Source organism: Meleagris gallopavo, chromosome 1, assembly GCF_000146605.3.
Source record: "Meleagris gallopavo isolate NT-WF06-2002-E0010 breed Aviagen turkey brand Nicholas breeding stock chromosome 1, Turkey_5.1, whole genome shotgun sequence".
NCBI lineage: Eukaryota > Metazoa > Chordata > Aves > Galliformes > Phasianidae > Meleagris > Meleagris gallopavo.
In genome coordinates, this window is record NC_015011.2 from 33,166,533 (window position 1) to 33,184,680 (window position 18,148).

Genomic DNA, 18,148 nt, shown 5'->3' on the forward strand with positions numbered 1-18,148 from the left:
CACAGTAGCCAAGCTCTAGCTTGGTGAAGCTTCACAGACAAAAAGCAGGTGAGTTTTTAGGACTATTTTATTAGAGTTAAAGCACCTTTCTTCTGCTGAGGTCCAAATATATGCAAATACATGACCGAGCAGGCCTGGGCTGTAGGTGGTCTGGGTACCATGGGTAGCTGCAAAGAGGGCTGGTGGTTGCAGGAGTTTGTCCTGTTCCTAGGCAGAGTTCCTGACCCTGGATGGGGCTGTAACAGGTCCAGGTGGGGCTGCAGGCCTGACAGATGCACTTTTAATCAGTGTGTATGTAAATGTTTGGGGTTGCACAATGCTAGAACATTCACAGCCACAAGGAAGTGACAACTGTTAGCAAAATTAATGTGAACGTTTCAAAAGAATCTCCACAGTGCCCATTTTGACTCACTGAGAGTACAGGACAGGAACCAAACTTCAAGTATCTCCGAATAATTTCCTGTTTTGAAGAGGAGCCTTGAAATGCTGATTTACTGCTCAGGATCCAGACTTACTTCTGTGATCTAAAGAAAGATGTAAATCAAATGATGGTATCAGATACAAATTTGCAGGAATGCCATTATTTTCAAATATTCATTAAAACATTGGAAATAACTTTGGTGTCATACAGACACATGTAATTATTTCTCTTCATAGAAGCCAGTTAAACCAAGCATGTTTTAAGGTATCGTGTCTGTATTGGATTTATGACATAACTTACTCCTAGTTACCGATATATCCCATGTCATCAAGAATTATGCTGGTATAGTCAGTAACTCATTTTAGTTTTTCAGTATGACTTAATTTCTTCAGAGTGATCCTGTTCGTTAAGTCAGTATTCAACATAAGGAGTAGTGTGTCAGACGATGAACTCTCACAGACTGGTATTGACACAGCTTCTTCAAAGTTACAAACAGATCCTGGTTTTACTCTTCAGCTACCTATCTGCAATCACATTCCTTTGATTTTTAGCTTCAGTTTTAGAGTTTTACAACAAGTAACATTTTAGAGATTTAACTAGTAAAATGTGTGAATATATTAGAAGTACCCATGAATGAGTGCATGAGAGGCTCTTGTTTGTTTGTTTTTATTCTTTGCCAGTGGAAGATTGTAATCCAGATGGTTTTTGCCAGCTGTGTGAAAGTAAAAGATGTGAATTCTAGAAAAGCTGGAAAAAGAATTATATAAATGGCTTAAATTTTGAATCTTGAAGTTTTATCACCAGCACTTTGAAATTGCTGTGTTGTTTGGATTTGTGCTTGCCTCCTACTATTGCCAAGTGGTCTGTGACAGTGGTATGAAGCAGGAATTGGATGAGAGAGAACGTCTGCTTTCCAGCAGCACTGTTTGTCTGCTTGAAGGAGAAGGCCCATCTGGATACGTCTTCTGGTCTTTATCAGCCTCCCCAGTGCCATTCCAGCAACAAGATGGTTCCACTGTCTTCCTAGAGATTCTTGTAGTAGCAGGCCTCTTGGAGCACTGCCCTAGGGAGTTAGTCAAGCCAGTTTTATGGTCTATCAGTGCCTGGGAAAATTGCTGTCTATAGGATGTGCATAGGGCCTGGTGGCCGGTGGCCACGGCTGTGGCGCATGTATCTGTTGAAAGCAGTCTGCAGAAAAACTGTAGATTAGAAGAACTTACGTGGAAAAGTAGTAATTGTGGATGGATACCCTTTTAGAGGAGTTAAGACTGTGGGGCTTTTCTGTATTGCAGTGTGATCTGAGACTTGCCTAGCTCCACAACTGGGGAACGTGCATGGAGATCACTTGGGAAAAAGCATGGCTGTAAGGAGGTCAGAAATTCCGTGTCTCATCTGTGATGATTGTGATGCCTTAAAAATCACCCATATATCATTTATTGGGAAAATGGTTAAAATGAACTTCATTCTAGTCTCAGACTGATGGTGAGTGACAATAATAAATAAAGAAATAATTAGGAATAAAGAGAATTGCAGATGTATGAACGGAGTTAAAACAGATCTGTGCCACCAGAAAGCTGGGGGGCACTCAACACTTTTAAAGGGCATTTGTCCAAATAGGTTTCTCATTCCACTGTAGGATCTAGAGAAACTTATATGGTGCATTTGGCACCTATATGCAATTATATGGTGTTTTCGCATCTAATTAGAATGTAGACTTTTGAGCATCAGCAAAAAGAACACAATGTATATAAAGTCCAAACCAAAGCGTGAGATGCGGATGTCAAAGTATTGTAGAAATATAATGAATTCTATCTTGCAGAAGAAATACTGATCTTTCTTCTCCTTCCTTATGTGACCTGCTGGCTGCACACGGATTAAGAAGTAAAGCTGTAAGCACCTTATGTAGTTTGAATATTTTTCCAAGAAGCTTTACAAGCATAATTTCTGTGGGACAGTCACAGTAGTAATCTTTCCTCTGATAGCTGGGAACAAAGCCATAGGCTATCAATTAAAGATTATTTTACTGTCTAATTTCCCATCACATGCAGTAGCAGAACCAAGCTGTACACCCTCCTCAAGCTTTCTAGTAAAGACTTCTTCAATTTATTGCAGCTGATAAGTAATACAAACCTAAACATAAGATCAGCTTTGAACTTTTGATGTGTCACTCTGGCATGGCATATATTTGCATACCCATTTGCAAGTTAAATTTGTCTGGGCCCCTGTCATAGAACTTGTGTGCACATGCACAGTTCCTGGGCAAGGAAGAAGACCGTAGCAGGAGGGAGAGGGTTTGTTGCTGAGCCTCTGCGCTTGACCCAGTGGCACTCAGTTACTTGGGCTCATGCTGGAGCAGCCGTTGAGCTGCCTGCCTGCCCCACTGCTTGCTTCCTGCTGTGCAGCCTGGCACAGCCACTCATGCAAACAAGTTATCAGGCAAAATCAAGTGTCAGATGAAGAGAACCCAAACATCAGGTAGGGACCAATCACATAAAATGGATGCATTGAAGTCTTACAGTTCACCTTTATGAAGGCAGGATATAAGCAGTCTTCATTTTGTGTAATTTTAAAATTTGCTAAGTTATTTTTTTCTATGAAAGTATTTATTACTATGCAGTAATAAATGATGTGTTCTCTTATGACTCAGTAGTTGCCAATGCAATTTAAAAATATTTGTATGTTTAATAAATACACGGTTTGCATTTATAAAGGATGCAGGATAATTACACATGTTCAATATGCAGCGATACATCACTTTAATAAATAACTTAAGCATACAGGACAGCCTGAGCATTAGTAAAATAAACCTGCTAGGTTTTCTACATGTCTGTGGCTGCTTTTCTCAGCTGTACACAGTTAAAACTCCTGTACACTTCAGTTCAAAGGACTGCATTCGTTTCAGGCAGTGTCAGAAAGCAACACCTGATTCCAATTGCTTTCTGAACAGAAATAATATGGCAACCCAAAATCTGGTGATCAAAACAGTATTTTCAGAATAGAAGCTGATTTTTGAACTCATGGTAATTTTGAGAATACTCCAATGAAGGATTACCAAAAAAGAAGGATATTATTCTTAACTTGATGCTACCGGACCTTTGTGAAATGTTGTATGCCATGAATGCAGTAAAATAATGTGTTTAAAGCTAAGATAAATAGTAAAAAAGGCTGTAAATATTACCATGGTAGGAAAAAAATGTATTTTTTCTTGTCTCGCTCACTGAACTTATAGTAGTATATTAAAATTAAAATCTAGTTTGTGATCAAGAGTTTCAGAGAAGCTTTCACATTTTTTGCAATTATGCCTATAACAGCCAGCAGGAAATTATGGGCTTGTCTTACAAATGACATTACGGACTCACAAATTAAAATGAATATAAATGACAAACAAAATAGCATTGAGAGATAATGTTTCTTAACTTAATTAGTAATCCTGGTTTTGAACAATGTTTAGCTAGGAGATTTTTTCCTAATATTATTTGTGAAAATGAGCCTTCAGAATAGGTGCATGCTCAGTATATTTGTTTGCATGACCGCAGAAAGCTGTTGGATTAACGAGGCCTGGTTTCATACAGATTTGTGCCCTGTTCCCTGGCCAAGAAGAGGCACTTAGGAGCTGGTTGTCCGGTGTCTGACACATACATGGTGGCTGAGCTTTGCCTGCCTTGCCCCAAGCTTGGATATTAGTTTGATCTCTCTTCTTTAACCTGGTGATGATTTTCAAGAAATTTGTATAACCATAATGGTCTTTTAGACCATCTGTGTTTGAAATTGGTCAACTTAAGGATAGAGCCTTTTCTCAGTATTTTGAGTAATGCTCCAACAGGATCCTTCTTGCCCTGTAATTAGCTATAAGCCATTTGCTGATGCCCTAAGAGTGTGACTCTTATGTTAAAGATCCAGTCATCCATAACCAAGAAGAGCAGCATTGCAGGAAACTCTGCTGACTTGCCCTATAACGCTGCTGCTGAGTATTGATTGTAACTGGGAACCTAGAATGATTTATCCTTCAAGAGCTGTGATGGGAATCTACTAAAAAAAAATGTGGGAAACAGATTTTTGAAAGGCTGACAAGGGAACAACAACAAAAAAAGAATCCCACCCAGAATTCATCTTTTTCTATAAACAAGAATGGTATAAAGCTTTGCAAAAAAAAAAAAGTATTTGCATGAGTACTTTATTTTGGGAAAATCAAAGCATTTCCTTCAAGTCATTCTTGGAAATGGCTGAATTGTTTTAACCAAAATGTCCTAAACCAAACAGCATGATATTCCCCAGCATGGAAACTTAAAGGACAAGTGGTTCCTCTGTGGCAAAATTATAAACAATTTAAGACAGAGTCTAAAAATAGAGAGTGACATTCAGTGCTAGACAAAGGTGGTATAACGAGCTCTGCCCAACTTATAATAACAGTAGATGCAACAAGGCTTCAGAACCAAATTCCAGTAAAGTGATTCATCTCTTTGTGATGCTGAAGCAGAATGAATCGACTGCTTTCTTGGTAGAGATGGGGCCATTTGTCTCCGTTTGGAATTTGTATTTCTAGTGTCCATCCCGGTTGATTTTGGTAGCCAGCAAGTGACATTTTTAAATTGTTCCTGAAGGCAGCTTTCTGATTTAGCAGGTTAACTGTGGCTTCAGATAAACTCCTCACTTGGTTTTCAATATTCCTGTGTGCATTTTCAAGAGCATCTCGTTTAAAATGCATAAAGCTATGTAATAGTGGTTGTATAGTGGTTGTACTTATGTAGAAACTTGTCTTTTCTGAGAGCAGACCCTCATGTGCTTGCATTACGATAGCTAATAAATAGTGAATTGCACAGATTTCTTGCAGTAATGCATGAGAGCAGCCCTGTTCCACATAGAGACGTGCATTGCTGGGACCATGTCGGGGCTGTCTCCTTTGCTCCAGTGATTTTCCATCTTCATGATACGTACCTGTTTTTACGGGGAGGTTCAGACGAGGCAGTGCACCATTTCCTGGAGGCCACACAGTAAATCGGGATGTGCCTCGCTCTGGGCTTCAGCCTGCAGCAACTTCATTTCTAAACACTTCTGTTTTTCTTCTTTTTGTCTGTGTGCGTGTTGCAGATTGCAAATACACATGCCACGCTCACTGCCGAGATCTGGTGCACCTGGGCTGCCGGCGGAATGGGAAATTAATGGACTGCCTGACTGCACATGGCACCTTGCATGGATCTGACGGCGATGGTCAGGTAATAGGTCTCGTGTTTGTGTAATTATTGCTGTCTCTTGTCAGCTCTGTAATGAAACGTGGTCTGCCTGCTTCACCTGGCTGCTTGGGAATGATGTCACACTTAAGCATGGCCAGCAGCATTATGGTTTTGCAGTGTGACTGCTGCCAGCTGGGTCACCACTCCTCCAATCAGTTTTCAGCTAAGCTTGCTGAGAATCACCTCACAAAATGGTATTTCTCCTGTAGGTTTGGCTGCCCGAGGTGGGTGGCTGGAGCAGAGCAGGCGTGTGTGCTGGGGTGAGAACCTGCAGCCTGGGCTGCCTGTTAGGCCATCAGCTGTGCCGTGGAGCACCTGGCAGTGAGATGGGTGACCCAGGTGCTGTGTGCTGCTGAATGGAGTGCTGTGGGACTGCTGAATGGAGCTAAGGGCTTGGCTGTTTGTGACCACTAAATGATGCTTCTGGTTTTGACTGGATTTGGTGTAGTTTTATCATGCCTCTCTGCCAGAATTTCACATTTCCTGAAATTCCCCAGTAGCTTCAGTTTGTTGTGTCGTACTCCCCTCACTTAGACCACCACATTGCTTCTCACCTTGTATTTCACCCTCAATGTCAGCTCCTTCTCCCTGCCCCTCCTTCCTCAGTGGACGCATCAAAGCAGCACGTGACTGCAGGGAGGTAGGGATCCTCCATGAAGGAGGTTCGCACAGTGATGGAGAACCATACAGACCTTTAGTACTCTGGTAGAAGTTGCATTGTGCTAATTAGCTCTTGCCTTTATCCATTTCCAGATAATTTACCTTTTGTCACCCATAAAAGTCCACCCACACTTAATCAGGTATTAAGCCATTGGACTTTCACGCAAACTAGTTGAAACTTCTGAGTTTCTGAGTTGAAACTTCTTAAATGTCTCCATGCCCTTGCTAAACTTGCCAAGCATGCAGCAGACCAGCACAGAACTTTATCTGGGAAAAAGGCTAAGTCTGTTTTCTTTGCAAAATCATTCTGGCATTCTATGGATGGAGTCTAGTCTGTAGGGTTTTAATTAGACGTGGAGAATGCTTTGGAAGCGAGTCTTCCAGTTGTCCTCACTTAACCTTGTTTCGGTTTGTATCAGCAGGCAGTCTTAGCGTACACAAACTCCGTTCATTTTCAGGTTGAAGTTAAACTGCTGAAGTCTCTGTGAAGGGGCACTTTGTGAAGGGGCTCCAGTCAATGATGGCCATTCAGCCCACAGGAACAAGACTGAGATTATCCTAAATAAAAGCATTGAAGTCTTTACACTGATGACTCTAGGTTCTCAGCACTGTACCAAATTGCTTTGCTTTGCAGAGTTGCTCCTATTGCACCACAGGATTTGTTAACGTAGGTGTAAGATGTTTGTCACAGAACAGTCTTCGGTGAGAAGCACGCAGATAAGTGCTCCAGTGAAGCCTGCTTTTGCTTTATCTGCATTATGACTTTGAAAATCACGTGGTATGCAAAACCAGTTGATTTTGCATCACGCTATGTTAGCAAAATGCATATCTGCAAAGAGCATGCATGTATTTGGGGATATCTCAGCCATACAGTGAGGTGAGTGTCCACTGAAAACGTGATGGAATTACAAAGAACTGCTGGAACTCTGGTATTTATGGAGAGGAATGCCTTACTAACAACCTGTGTAATCTTGCCAGGGACTGGTCAGATAGGTTCACACTCTGGAATATGGACAGACTGCTTGAGTTTGCTAATAAGCCCTTGGAGCTCAAAAACCTGAAGATTGCTGTCCTTTCTATATGAGGATGTATGTATACACATGTATATTTCATTATAAAAAGGTCTAGAAAATTTAATTACGTAGCTTTTTGGAGAGATCAGTAAAGCCGTGTGGTTAAATACTTGTAAATGAAGCTCACAATTTCACAGATACTGCAATTACCCAATGAGAGAAATACACGGCTCAGGTGAAAAGGGGATGGTGTCTAGCTAATTCTCTGGCCTTAAATGGTTCCCTCTCTAAGACATTCCCTATAGAGATTAAAGCAGAAAAGATGGATTATTACCCTCTGTGGTCTCACAGCAGCATCTTTGGGAAAAGCAGTGAGAGAGCTGCCCGTGTCCTCCAGGAGCAAGCAGAGGGGCTGGTCATGGGTGAGGAGAAAAGGGAGAGTGGAAAATGGAAAACTCTGGGTCTCTGTGGGCACCACGGCTGCCACTAAATGTAACTGGAGCTGAAAGTAGTTTCTGTTCTTTCTGCTCAGAGAGGTGAGACTCTTTGACATCTCTTTAAAAAAAAAATATGCCGTTTGGGAAGAAAAGAGACAGTACAAAGAAAATATCACTGTGCAGATGTGTTCAGCTCTTGATTAATAACGAAGGCTACCATTGAGTTACTGATTGCTCTCCCATACTCACTGTTGATAGTGTTTTGTTTGCTGTACAGCGTGCATGTTTTTTATGGCTTGTATATTTAAGATCTCTATTAAACCTGATTATGCTTGGTAATAGTTGAAAGGAAAAGAGGAAGACTAAATGTTTTGGCAGGCAGAGCATAGTTTCATTTTTGGCAGTGACTGGGATTGATTTCAAACCTGGAGCTGATTTCAGTTCCAGTTGTGTGCATTGCTCAGGCTGCTTTTAAAGAAATCCATTTCACATAAATAAAAGCTGTGTATATAGGCTAGGAGTTGGTCCCAAACTTTCAAAGCAAAAAAATTTAAGAGATATCCACAGCAGTTCTTTGCAGCCTTCCTTCACAGTGTGAATATTGCTAGTGTGACTTTGTGCAGTGCTGACTTAAATGATAAAGTATATATATATATGAAACATAAATGGCAACATTTTAAGAAGTCTAATTTATTATATCAGATATTTGGACTTCTTTAATAGTCTCTAGAATAGGTATCATGAGAATGCAGCAGTTATCCTCTGGAGCATTTATCAACCAGGGGTTCCAGAACAGGCTGCATAAACTCTTGAGTCAAGGATAACTAAGACAGTTGTTAAATACTTCAATTAGGACAAAGGCAACAGATGCATTTAAGCAGAGAGAATTTTTTTTTAAGTTAAAAGAGGGTCTTGGACCTTAAAGTTGTATTTTGTTTGTTTATTTGTTTGTTTGTTTTTTAAGTCTCTATGGAATATGATGGTATAATGGAAATGCCCCATTTTTGCAGACGTTGTTGATGACAGTTTTAATACTGCACACAGAAGGCATTAAAACCCAGCGAGTTTTCCTTCTCCCACCATCAGCATTCTCCAGCAGAGGGCAGGGAGCAGAGAACAGCACAGCCCCTCTGCCCACAGCTGCTCCCAGCCCCGGGCTCTGCCTGCAGCTCTATCCTCCTCCTGCTGCCAGAACAGTTCTAACTACCCGCAGCTGCTTTCCTACCCATCTCCTGAAGAACTTATCTGAAAAACAAAACGCAGCAGAAAGCACGTTATTGTGTACAGACAAGTAATTCTCACCATCTCTTTCCAGCCTGTGGGTTGGAGGTTTTCCATTCCTTGCCAGAAAGGGATATCTTGCTGGAATTACCACGACTTCAGGTTTCTTGGAGATAACCGCCTCTTCCATGTGGTATTTTTATTTTGGCAGAATTTGAGACTTTTTTTGTGTAGTTGCCTGGGATTCCAGATGCCAGACAGCTCAGGGAGCTCTGCTTTACCTAGCTCTCCAGGGATTCAGAAAGCTTGGACATCTATGCACAATGCCAGCCCCATTTGGATTTGCTTGAAGCCCAACAGTAAAGGTTGGATGGGGCACACAGTGAGTGGACGGACCTGTGTCATCATAGCACCAAGTGACATATTATGGGAATTCAGATGTCTAAGAGGGCAGGATTCAGCCTGATGGCACTTTATGGAAATTTATAGCTCACAGAAGAAACATTTTTTTTCCCCTCAAATTCCATTTAAAGTCCTTAAATAATAATACACAGGTCTGATCTTTCAGACAGAGAGGTAGCAAGTTCTCTGTTCAGTGGACACACAGCTGAAATCCAGAGATCAATTCTTGGTTGTTTATTAATCAACTCCATTCAAACCATGGACTTTCTGGCTGTATAAAAAGAAGCAGACAAGGCTTCAAATTACAGGCAAAAACTGCTCTTAGACCAGAGGAATATTGTAAGTGAACATCTGATTTTTGCAGTTTTGTGTTGTTCTATTCAAGACATTCGTATGAGCTCCTCAGGAAACGACACACACTGCTTCACCAGTAATGCCACCTTCAGCTTGAAATATTGTCAGCCATTGTTATAAGATCAATGTTATTCCTTCAGCATGTATTTCAAATACACATTGTTCTTACCACAAACATCTTCCACAACCATTTCCAGTTTGTGCTGTCAATGTTGTGCCACATATATGATGTAAAATACTGACTGCATGTCTTTATTGCAGCAGTCTTCTTCCTTGTCCAAAGCTATTAATATCTTCACAGGACCTCAGCAGGCTCTGCAGAGCACAGATGATCACGTTACAAATTTAATGGAAGTAATATAGGCTTGCACGTCCCATGTGTTCGAGTGGTTTGCTGATATTCAATTCAAATAGCCTAAACTCGCTGGAGAAAAAGCTGCAGGAGAACCAATCTTGTGAGACATTGTTTTATGTGTTATGTAGACAATATAAAGTGACATAGACACACACCAGCACCAAGGGTAGCCAGGTTCTGCCTGAGCAAGCAGGGGGAGCTGGTAGCAGGTGAGGGTGCTGTGAGCTGTGCCAATGATGGCTTGCAGCAAGGAAATCTGAGCACGTACTCTTTATTATCTTTTGGGTAGTTATTCAACGTGCAGATCGGGCCAGTGATCACCAAGAGGATTGTTTTTATGGGGCATGTGTAGGCAAGTGGGCTTTGGCTGCTTGCATTGAAATGTGCATGCTTGAAGAGAGGTCTTTTGCTGTTGTCACAGAATCACAAAATGACTGAGGCAGGGAGGGACCTCCAGAGGGCCTTTGCTCCAACCGCTGCCCAGCAGAGCCACCAGAGCAGGGTGCCCAGGCCCACATCCAGGCAGCTTCTGAAGATCTCTGAGGAGGAGACCCCACAGCCTCTGGGCAGCCTGTGCCAGTGCTCTGTCACCAGCACAGTAAAGAAATGTTTCCTGAGGTTCAGAGGGAACCTCCTGTGCTTCAAGTTGTGCCCATTGCCCTTTGTCCTGGTACTGTGCACCACTAACAAAAGCGTGGCTCCATCTTCTTTGCATGGAGACAGAGGCCAACAAGAATCTCATGGAGTGCAACAAGGAGAATAGCTAAGTTCTACATCTGGAGAGGAACAACCCGAGGCACCAGTACATGCTGAGGACACCCAAATGGAAAACAGCTCTGCAGGAAAGGACTTAATTGTCCTGGTGAATACCAACTTGGACTTAAGCCAGCAACATGCCCTTGCCTTTAAAAAGGTTAATGGCGATGTGGGCTGCATTAGGCGAGGTAGAGCTAGCAGGTCAAGAGAGGTGATCCTTCATCTCTATTCAGCAGTGATGAGGCTGTACTTGGAGTGCTTCATCTAGTTCTGGGCTCCCAGTATAAGAGAGACATGGATGTATTAGAGAGAGTCTGACAAAGGGCCACCACAATGATCCTTCTATGAAGAGAGGCTGAGAAAGCCTGGATTGTTCAGCCTGGAGAAGAGGTGACTCAAGTAAGGGTCTCATCAGTGAGTGTGATGGTATGTGTGAGGTGCCCATTTGCTTGGTGATAAAGCACTATCCATGATAGCGCCTTGTTCAACCGTCAGAACTTGAGGAATGACAGAAAATGAATGCTGGATGGGGAAGTTGTGAATGTGGGACCTGATGGCAGCTCCCGTAAGTCTCTGCCCCTCTGCAGAGGCCTACATTGATTTTTTCTTGAACATCCTTGTGAAATAGATGACAGACAGACAGCTAAACTTCTCCTGGAAGTCAACTGGTAGATAGGATGGCAGTCACTTTCACCCCTCCCTTCACAAGCTGCCTGATTATTTACTTCACATCCATAAAAATACATGGATATATATTCATATACCTCAACCAAAATAAAGTTATCAGTAGCACAGCAGCCATGTCAGGGCTGTCTTAATCTATTAATCCACAGGGGTGATAGTTTTCCAAACAGAGTTCAAAGAAATATTTCGTATCACACACATTTTATTGTGCTTATTCAGCAGGCTCATTTTATTTCACATTTGAGAGTTCAGGAAGGAAGCTGGGCTGGAATAATGATTGCAGACTGCTTAATTCACCCCATGTGGATCTGCCCTAAGCAAACAATACAATGGCAGCAAGGTTGATTAAAAGAAAAAGTCAAAACTGTTTGGATCTTGGCATAAATTGGTGTAAATATTTTTGAAGCTTCATTCTCTCTCTCTCTCTCTTTTTTAACAGTATCAGACTTCTTTTGTTGACTCATGGTGTTAGTGGCTGTTGGAAATTTACAGAGATTACTGCTGCCTTTTGACTCAGTGCAGGAAAGGCATGATGCAAAACCTTCCCTGGTGGGGAAGGAAGGTGGGGAGCGGTTTTTGATTATTTTCAGTGATAACATTGCTGGATAAAGGTATGAAAATATTTGTTCCCAGTCTTTGATCCAAGTGGTTTGCCAACCAGCAGCCCCACAGATAGCTGTCAGAAAAACAGGTAGAGAATAGAGCATATGTGGTTCTGATGCAGTCCTGTGTATCTTAGAAGAATGTAAAGCTTTGCTTCCCCAAGAGCAGGGAATCAAACAAAATAAAGTAGTGTTGTTCTGCACTGATCACGGCTTCCTCTTCGTGAGGACACTGCCTAAGAACTGCCCTTGGGGCTCTTCCTTGGTGGCTGACTCAGCCTTTCATCTGTCCAGAGTCCTTCTCCTCTTGTGTCCTTCTCACCAGACTGTGAGCAGGGGAGCCCACCTTCATAAGCTCAGTTTCTCTCCAACTTGGCATATGTTATCAGTGGTGGTTTCTGTCCTTCCAAGAATCATGTTGTACAGTGAAGCTCCATTCTCATCTGTGCTGTCTCACAGGAAATGTGGATAAGAACTTACATATTCCCTATTACCTCTGCAAATAATGAGTGTGAATGCATGAAAATTCAGTAATGTAGTAATGTTAGTACTTCAGTCTGTTTACCGGGAAGGAGAAAACTGTGACCAGTTACTATGTCATTTAAAGGCAATGACAATGAAGTCATCATACTAAACTAGTGGGGAACAGTCCTTTTGTTCCTACCCAAACCATAAAGGAGTGGCTGGCTTTCCTCGAGTCAAAACATACTGGGTTCTTGACATAACTGTGGGGGACATCAAGCAGTAATCACTTTGTCCTGTCTCCTTCTCTGTTTTTATTAAAACTGCTCAACCTATTTAACCTAAGCCTCCAATCCTGCAGCATAGCTTTCAGTCTTGCACCTCTGGTTCCTGTGTCTACTGCAATGCAAAAGAAGCTGCCCAGATGTGAAAGACTGTTGTGTTTCTTCTAAACACAGAGCTAGAGCTACAAAATGCAGATTCCTACTAGCTTTTTAGATCCAATGTGTTCTAAAAAGAATACGCTGGTGATCAGCTATTTGGTTTTTTATTTCCTCAAATATTTATTTCACAAAAAACAACACTTTTGAAAATGAGATAAAGTCTTTATCATCACTTCATTCAAAATAAACATTTTATATTATGGCTGGGATATTCTGGATAAGATTTTGGTTCCAAGGGTCGCTTTGCGTTGATTGCCTTTCAGCTATGACCTTCAGATACCTTCAAATTTATGTTTCTTTTGTTTCTACTCTTGTTCTGGCTTGCCAAGAAAAGAAATTCACATACTACTTGGAAGAAAAAAGGAAGAAAAAGAGAGCTTTGACATACTTGGTGAATAAAGTGTATTGTCTCAGCAAACAGTTTGCAGGCAGTCTTCAGCTGGTCTAACACAGGACAGCCTACAAGACTGTTCATCTATGCATGTCCAGACTGGGGGTTGCAGCTGCTTCCATTTCCCTACCCATCTTGATTCAGATTTGGACCACCTTCACAGTCAGGAGTCAGTGGAGAGGTCAGCAAGCTGAAGTCATGAGGTGAGGAAGCTGCAAGGTAGACTGGTGTTGTTTTTCCTTGAAAGGGTACACATCCTGAATCTTCCAGTCACTCCCTTTCTCCATGACCCAGTTCTTAATCAGAAGGCCTCTGGGTGGGTTTTGGTTCAGCACCTGGCCCAGGTGATGCTGCAGCCATACTACTTGCAAGGCAGAGGTGCCCTGAGAATATAAATCCAGCAGGTTGCCTGCCCTTTGTGGATATTCCAGCAACAAAAAAGGACAAAATTGTATCTACCCTTTACCTTTGTGATGAAAACTTTCATCGTCAGACCCCAAGAGGTCTTGAAGTGTGTATACACTACAACCAGTGCCATCAGCCAACGGAGAGCATCAAATCCCTATTTAAAACATTTTGCCTGCTATGTGCTGCAGTCAGCTGGACAGCCGGATAAAATTATTTGCTTTGCCTAAGTCGTGTCCTGTGCTTCTCCACCCCATTCTCTGCCACTGCTTACAAGTGCGTGTGTAACCATCGTCAGTCCCTTTTCAGGTTTTGTCTTCTCTGACTGCGTTTGTTTACAGCAAGATAAGTACAGTCATTGATTATTTTGCTTTACAATCCTGAATGAGAACAAAGCAGTGGTGATAGTTACCATGGGGCAGCAGGATGAGATCAGCATCCTGTCTAAGGCTGATCTCACTTAACTGACTTCAGGATAAAATTACACTGTCTTCATTTCCCTAAACTTTTGTATCACTGCAGCCTTATCAGACAATTTTACAACATTTTTCTTCAGGGAAGACTGGCCTGTGGTAAAGCTGACCACTGCTGCTACATCTCCCATTGCTCTTGAATTTATATTTAGAGGAATGTTGCTCCGAGTACACACTCTACATTTTCCGTTCGCACAGTTCTCTCCCTGCAACCTTCCTCTTGCCGTCATAACAAGTATTTTCCTTCAAATAACCTTGGAGAGATTTCTTTATCTGCATATATGACTAATCAGCAAGGTCTTATGATTATTATAAAGCAATTTGTTGGAGGTAGGAATTAGAGCATGAAACTGGGACCGAGGAAACCAGATTTGCAGTCCTTGCTCTACTAATGACTGATTAGATATGGCCTTCAGCAAGTCAATTTGGTCTCAATTTTCAGATGTGCTGATTTAATTTTTAGTCTCTCGCCTCCAGCTTTCTTTTCTTCCTTATTCCAAGAGGAGGGAGGTGCTCATGGTATGCAAACCTGGTATTTCGCTCTACCTCAAAAATATCTCAGTCTGGGGAGTCAGAAATAGAAAACGTTTTTGGAAATGGTGATGTTGTGATTAATGTTCCTTGCCTATCTCCTGCTCCTAATCACACAGAGAACTAACTTTTTGTTGCGAAATACTGTGGGCAAATAAATGCGGTGTGTGGCACGCCTGTGTGTCAGCAGTAAGCAGAGTTCTGTTCCGAGAGCTTGATTGTTTCTGAATTTGTTTCTGCTTTATCCATACTTCTGAAATCAAGTACTGTTGAAGTCATTCATCACGGTATATTCCTGAGTTTGTCCAAAAATCTGTAATCTGAGGAAGGAATGAAAGGATGAGTATATGATAAGCTGGAAGGTAATTCAGTACAAAAAAGGGAAAGGAGTATGATCTCTAGCAGCTGCATTTGTGAATTATGATCTTACTGAGTTCTTTATATTTTCTCCCACAATTAGCAGATAAACCTAGGGAGTGGAACAATTTCTTGAGCTGAACAAATACGAGAAATAAATTTTGGAAATGCCTAGAACCCCTATTTCCAGCTGTAACCAGGTATCTACTGTCTGTCCGAGAAGCATGTTCCTAGCATTATTTGTTAGGTAGATCCTAACTTTGTGGCGGTTGGTCTGCACTTCTCTTTCCCTCTTCTGAAACAGGGTGGGCCTCCTCTTCCTCCTGCTGTTCATCGCAGCCTGCTCCAAACCCTGCACTCCAGCCTTCATGAATTCTGTCAGAAAGAGCTGCCTTGGGTGCTGGGACAGGAGAGTAGAGAGATCTTTGCCTGAGGAGAAAGTAAGAGAGAAACAGAAAAGCAAAAGGGATGCAGACAAAAGCAGCCTGGACTTTTCCCTCTTCTGCCCATCTCCTGTGACACAGACTGGATCTCCCAGGGCAACTCTGCTCTTGGGGGTGAGAATCATTGCATTGTAGGAGACAGTGAAAAGTGAGATGTGGGGTCCAACAGAGTTGACAAGAGCAGAGTTTAGCTACATCAGATTGAGTTTCAAAAATAGTTCATAAATATTTATGAGCTGTCCTTTTTCTTCTTTTTTTTTCATCAGCTCACACTTTTAAGGCTTCCGTAGACTGCGGTTGCCTGCTGGAGACTCAGCACTGCAGATCTGCCCTGCATCCTGAGCCAGACAGAGAGCTCAGCAAAGATGGGGCCTCTGAGGCAAGGGGAATGTGCCTGCCTCGATTCCACCCATCCCCAGGCCACCCTAACTAACATTAGTTGGCAATTGTCCCTAATAACGAGGGCTGAAGCAGCATTTCATAGATGAGTCCTTTAGATTGTGCTAAAGCAAAGTGCTTATGCACTTGGAGCAATATTTCCTGGTCATTCCACACTCTTCCTCACACTTTTCATTTCTTTTAAGTCACCTGTGGGTTTTGGCTGCAATTAAGAAGGAAAAATGTTCTGGCAGTTCTGCTGCAGTCAGATTTGGCAGCTTCGCCCGTTACTTCCAGTAATTATCTTCATGTCACAGCTACGCCCTCAGTGCCAGCTTTAGGGAAACCTTCCACCTTTTTGGTGTTTTAATGAGGAAATGGATTCTTTAGGAAGTTGCTTGTCTCCAAGAACAACCCTTTCTTTGTGAGCACTCTTGCTGCGGTCTTTTGGAAATATGCTGATGTGGAAGTCCTGTCTGTGGCCGACCTGCTGGCAGGATGCTGGGGGCAGCGGGCGCTGCGTTCCCTGCAGTGTCTGCAGGGCAGCTGCGGATGCTGTCAGCTGGCTGAGCCACAGCAGGCAAACTTCTGCCAGCAGCAATGCGTGGAGAGACAGGGCCTCCCAAAAAAGCAGATGCTGATGCAGATGTTAGGGTTGCAATGACAAGGACTGCTGCCCTGAGAGCAGCGTGGGGTCTGTGGCAGGAGACTGCTTCCAGGATGTGGACTTGAAATTCCTGGGGAAGGCTTTCAGTGCTGGAGTGCCTCTGCATTTCGAACCCTCACTGCCATAAGCCTCTTATAAAAGGTTTTTAAAAAGGTATAAAGGTTTTAAGGTTTTATAAAAGTTATAAAGGTTTTGCAGAGTTTTCCTGAGTTAATTTAAAAGCAGGTCTTTGAAACAGATAGTTTTCAAGAAAACTCACTCCAAACAAGAAGAAGGTGGATGCAGCATGCATGCAGCAAAGAGTGTGTGCTCTCTAGTGTTATTTTGTCAGGGTGTTACATGTAAGTGATGTTTCTGACTTCTTTTGAAGTTTGTGAACAAACTGCTTGCTCACTGATCGCTTTCTGTCCTTGTGGTACAACCCATTCTTCGATTATCCTGTGACTTGCTAACTTGGCCACATCAAGCGAGGAGAGGAGCACCCTCAGTGTTAAGTTCCCTGTGCACTGGGGCTGTAGATCAATCCACAGCCCTGAGCTGCACAGGCACAGCCTCTGTGGCCTTGTGTTGCTTCTCTCTGGACCGGGCACTGCAGGCACCGAGCGCAGGTGGAGGACATGGGGGTTTTAACAGCTGGTGTTGGTGGGATTGCCTTTACTGCCCAAGCAGATCTGCAGTCCAGGTGGCACATGGCAGCAGGCAGCGATCCTGGCTCCCTTGGGCAGTGCTTTGTGCTGCAAAGCACTTTGTGCTCCTCTCCTGCAGTGTGGTTTCCAGTTCCTGACTGGAACCTCCCTGCACTGGTGTCACTGAGCAGTGTCAATACCCCACAGTTTGCTATCCTCTTGAGGAGCTCCATTTCATCCCATGGGATGGCTCAGTGAGTGAAGCAGCTGCTCTGCTGGGGTAGATTTCAGACTGGTGCTATAAGAAAAAAAACCAAAAACATAGCAAAATTGGTTCCAGTTTATCCTAGCAACCTATGCCCTAAATTGAGGCTGTTCAGCAGCTGCTTCATCAACAGCTGAGCTGTCTTTGCAGGGACTAGGACACCCTGGGAAGGGGCCAAATGGATGGACAGACAAGAGCAGGAATAGCTGCTGGTGCCCAACCCTCATCTCTCACTGGTGTGACTGTGGGGCAGCTCTCGGCATGGCAAAGAAAACCAGAGTTGTGGGTGAAGTCTCCAAGAGTCTGTACAGAGCATTTCTATGTCAGTAGCAGAAAAGAAAACATGTAGAAACAAAGTGTTCAAATGTTGGTGGAAAACAGCTATATTTAGCTGCTCTAAAAATTGCCCAGTGTAAGGCATAGAGGAAATGTCTGTGGCAACATACACCCCTATGGTTTCACCTGTTGCAGTGCTTCTTAAGCCTAGAAATGTCATAAAATAAGTAGCAAAGCAGCTAAAGCTTCCCCAGAAGAAGTGCCAGCAAACTAAGCTCACTTGTTGAAGCAGCCG

At 42.7% G+C, this 18,148-nt stretch overlaps 1 protein-coding gene across 2 annotated transcripts in view; it reads left to right on the plus strand.

Annotated features, from left to right (window-relative positions):
* RASSF3 (Ras association domain family member 3) overlaps positions 1–18,148 on the plus strand; it is a 102,527-nt gene that overhangs the window by 22,110 nt on the left and 62,269 nt on the right. For both annotated transcript variants that reach the window (XM_019613022.2, XM_010707765.3), the window contains exon 2: positions 5,510–5,634. In XM_019613022.2, coding sequence (XP_019468567.1) covers positions 5,581–5,634 — 54 coding nt within the window. In that variant the 5' untranslated portion in view covers positions 5,510–5,580. The remainder of the gene's footprint in view (positions 1–5,509; positions 5,635–18,148) is intronic.